Source organism: Tupaia chinensis, unplaced genomic scaffold (assembly GCF_000334495.1).
Source record: "Tupaia chinensis unplaced genomic scaffold, TupChi_1.0 Scaffold143796_1, whole genome shotgun sequence".
NCBI lineage: Eukaryota > Metazoa > Chordata > Mammalia > Scandentia > Tupaiidae > Tupaia > Tupaia belangeri.
Window position 1 is genome coordinate 4,340,109 of NW_006203646.1, and position 3,920 is coordinate 4,344,028.

The 3,920-nt window shown below is 40.2% G+C and overlaps 1 protein-coding gene across 1 annotated transcript in view; it reads right to left on the reverse strand.

Annotated features, from left to right (window-relative positions):
* The window catches only part of LSM11 (LSM11, U7 small nuclear RNA associated), a 3,902-nt gene extending 2,799 nt beyond the window's left edge, over positions 1-1,103 (reverse strand). Inside the window, exon 1 of the mRNA XM_006165078.2 lies at positions 815-1,103. Coding sequence (XP_006165140.1) covers positions 815-1,096 — 282 coding nt within the window. The 5' untranslated portion in view covers positions 1,097-1,103. The remainder of the gene's footprint in view (positions 1-814) is intronic.
* Positions 1,104-3,920: the final 2,817 nt, after the last annotated feature.

Consider the following 3,920-nt stretch of genomic DNA (forward strand, 5'->3'; position numbering starts at 1 on the left):
GTAGGGAAAAGAAAAGTTTGAGATGGAAGACCATGGGAAAAGAGACTAGAAAGCCCTGGTGATTCTTATTTTAATTACCTCATATAAGAGTTGTGCTACAACATCTCTCCTCTCCTAAAATGTCTAGTAAAAGGCCAGGAAGCCTCTAAATGGCTAGGAATGCATGATATTCTTTATAAGGAAACAAGCTTTGTTCATTAACATCTACTTCTCTCCTATCCTTATCTATCTTCCCAAATACTGCAGAGTTAAAAGTTCCTTTCTGAAATTTCCGTACCTAGCCCTGGGCTCAAAGTGGAAGATCAATAAATATTTTTAAATAAATGAAAGAATGGTTGGTAGGAAATCAATTTAAAATTATTAAATGGATGAAATAAGTAATTATTCCTTAGGGCTGGGCTTCTCAACCACGGCACTAATGCCATTTTGGACTGGACCACTCTGTGGTTAGGGGCTGTCTAGTGCGATGTAGGATGGTTAGCAGCCTCCCTGGCCCTCGACTCCTAGATGCCAATAGCACCCCCTTCCACAGCTGTGACAATTAAAAGAAAAAGGAAACATTTCCCAGACATTGCCAAATGTCCCTGTGTGAGAGAGAAGCGCTAAATTGCTGGTAGAAAGTCACTGCCTTAACAAAAAGAAAATAATAAAGAGAACTTTTTTGTTTTTCAATTGCCCAAGGGTGTGCATGGATTCTAGTTCTTCTGAGAAGTTATTCTGTTGTTTTGCCTAATAAGGTTACTCAGGTCCTACAAACATGCAGAAGATTTGATCTCTGGGAGGCTCTTCAGTTTCTGGAGAAAGGCTTACTTACCATATTCCAGAACTTGTCAAATGCAACGAGGAAGCCTGTACAGACACCTCGAAGTCCCTTGAAAGTGCGGATGTGAACATTCACCTTCACCCCCTCCCGGATACAACGGTGGAGTTCACCCAGAGGGCTGCCTTCGTGCACTGAAACAAGAAGAGAACAGTTAATACATGTGAACAGCCGAGACCACCCAATCATGTCCAGCAATATGAGACAAGATGCTGCAGTGACAACCTCACTATTAGACCAGAGGCTGGCCAGATGTCTGCTCCATGTGCTTGACATTTCCAACCACCAGAATCATGAGCCAAATAAATCTCTATCCTGTATAAATCACCCAGTCTCAAGTATTTCTGTTTAGCAACACAGTAACAGACTAACATACCATATAACCCTTATTCTGTGATGTCATTGATTCTAAGATGCACCATTATTTTCAAATATTTTGAGGCAAAAAAGAAACACCACTTTATTAACCGTACACATCAGCAGTTAGATTCTTTGCAATTTTGTGCTGTAAGACAACTTTCTTTTTTTATCATAACTCTTATAGATAACATATCCAGCTTGAGACTTCCGAAGAACCAAACATCTTATTCTTATATTTGAAGGAAAGGAACTGTCAAATACATCTACTTTTAAACACGTGCAGTACTCGCAGACAGAATGGCCTTTTGGCTCCACCAATCTGTGCTACTCCATGCATGAGCTCTCTACAATCACATGTTTCAATGTACATCAGCTTAACCCTAAGAGGAAAAGTGCTGGTTGTATTCTAAGTCTTGATGGTGCAAAAGGCACCTGCTGAAGATCTGATTCCTATGAGATTGCTAATGAGCATCCGTGTAAAAGAGCAATTTGACAATTTCTAGGAAGAATACTGGGACCAAATTTTGGCTATTATGAAGGATTCTTTCCTCAGAGTTTAGAAGCAGGGATGAATTTTTAAAAATTACTTCATGCTGGGACCAGCAGATGGCATAATGGTTATGTTGCTGGACTTGCATGTAGTTGACTGCAGTTTGAGTCCCAGATCCAGTGGCTTAAAATTCACACCAGGCACGTGTGCATGCATGCCCAAAATCCTGAGAGGAGAATGGAGAAGGGACTATGGCATAGCCATCCCCCAGGGGGATGATTTCTTACTTTCTATCTCTCCAGTGAACACACATATCCTATAGCAAAAATCTCACTAAATAAAATAAAATTAAATTACTTCACGTTAACTTAGCTCTCACAATATACTGATTATTGTATAGAAAATCTCCCAAAAGAACATCACAAACACGTGTGCAAACACACATACTCATGCATGCATAGTCTCACTTATGCATATGAGACTGGAAGGCAAAATTCTTTGGAGAGTATTTGCCATTGATAGTAAACACATTTTTTAAATCTCTTTTGTTTCTGGTGGCATAAAAGAACAACAGTCCTACACACTTCAGTCTGAATAACTAAGCTGGTTCTTCTTGGCCACCTTATCCTTCTTCTTTTTTTTTTTTTTTTTTTAAGAGGTTTATGCTATAGGGCGCGTGCACTCTCCAGACAGACAGAGACAGAAAGATAGAAAGCGAGAAATCACCTCCCAGGGGGGATGGCCATGCAACAATCCCTTCTCCTCATTCTCCTCTCGGGATCTTGGGCACACACACACACGTGCCCGGCGTGAGTTTAAGCCAGCGGGTCTGGGACTCAAACCGCGGTCCAGTGACATAGCCATTATGCTAACTGCTGATCCTATGCCACCTTATCCTTCATTCCTGGGTGGGCTTATAAATGATGAGCATGACAAATTAATAAAAGAAAAATACTCTTGGAAGAAAATGACTTGGAAGATGAAAAACAGGAATTGATGGCAGATTGAAGATTTGGTAATAAGGCATGTTTGGAGGTAAAGTAGCAGATATAGTGAGCTTGGAAATGAATATGAGAACCTGGGTCTGACCTGCATCATCTCTCTTTCATAGCAATATTTTCAAGTCCACTGAGTCTTACATATAAGAGGATGTGTGTATGTGTACACATATGCAGGGAGGTCTTCAAAAAGTTCATGGAAAGTGTGCATAACGAATAAACTATCCGTGGATATCAAATTTGTTTGTATCAAAGTAAACTCGTACTTCCATTTAATTTTTCCATCAACTTTTTGAAGTCCTTGCATATATCTGCATTTGTGTTATAGGTTGTGTTAAAGCATTGTGAATACTTAAGTCTTTATAACTAGTTGTGTGATCTTGATAAGGAACTTTCCTTCATAAATCCAAGTTTCCTCATTCACAAAATGAGATTATACCAGTTAACTTCTAATTTCAGGAATAAGTCTTCAAAATTCAATTTCTCAGAAATTGGTCATAATGCCTAGATTAGTCCCTTTGCTATATAAGAGCACTGCTCTGTGCCCCCAAACGTGTGTTTCCACAAAAAGTAGAAAAATTATTCTTGTTTTATGTTTTGTTTGTTCGTTTTTAATTTGCTAGAGGGTATATGTGCTTGCAGGAGAGAAATAGAACAGGAGAGAGAGGAAAAGTGAGAAAGACACCCCAGGGAGGATGATCACACCTCCTCCTTCATCCTTCTCTTGGGACTTTGGGCACACAGGCACACACACCCAGCACATTTCAAGTCACCAGGTTCGAGACTTGAGCTGCACAGCTGTCAGTGTGGGATCCAGCACCTTAATCACAACACCACTGCTGGCCCCAAACTATGCTTTTCATAAATAAATAAATAAATAAATGACCCAGAGGCACACCCCAAAACAGAGAAAGTCCAGACACACACACACATATATATAAAATAATTATTTTATTTAACTTTATTTATTTATTTATTTAACTTGACCAGAGAAAGAATGAGAGAGAAAGAGAGAGAGAGAGAGAGAGAGAGAAAGAGGGAAAGTGAGAAAGCAAGCTGCCAGGTCTGGGTTTCAAACCATGATCAGCCATGTGGGAGTCCACTGCCCTTAACCACCACACCACCTGTTGACCCCCGAGACATATATCTTTTTTTTTTTTTTGAGCGATTTTCTCACTGTAGGGCGCGTGCGCTCGCCAGACAGACAGAGAGAGACATAGAGACAGAAAGTGAGAAATCACCCCCCAGGGGG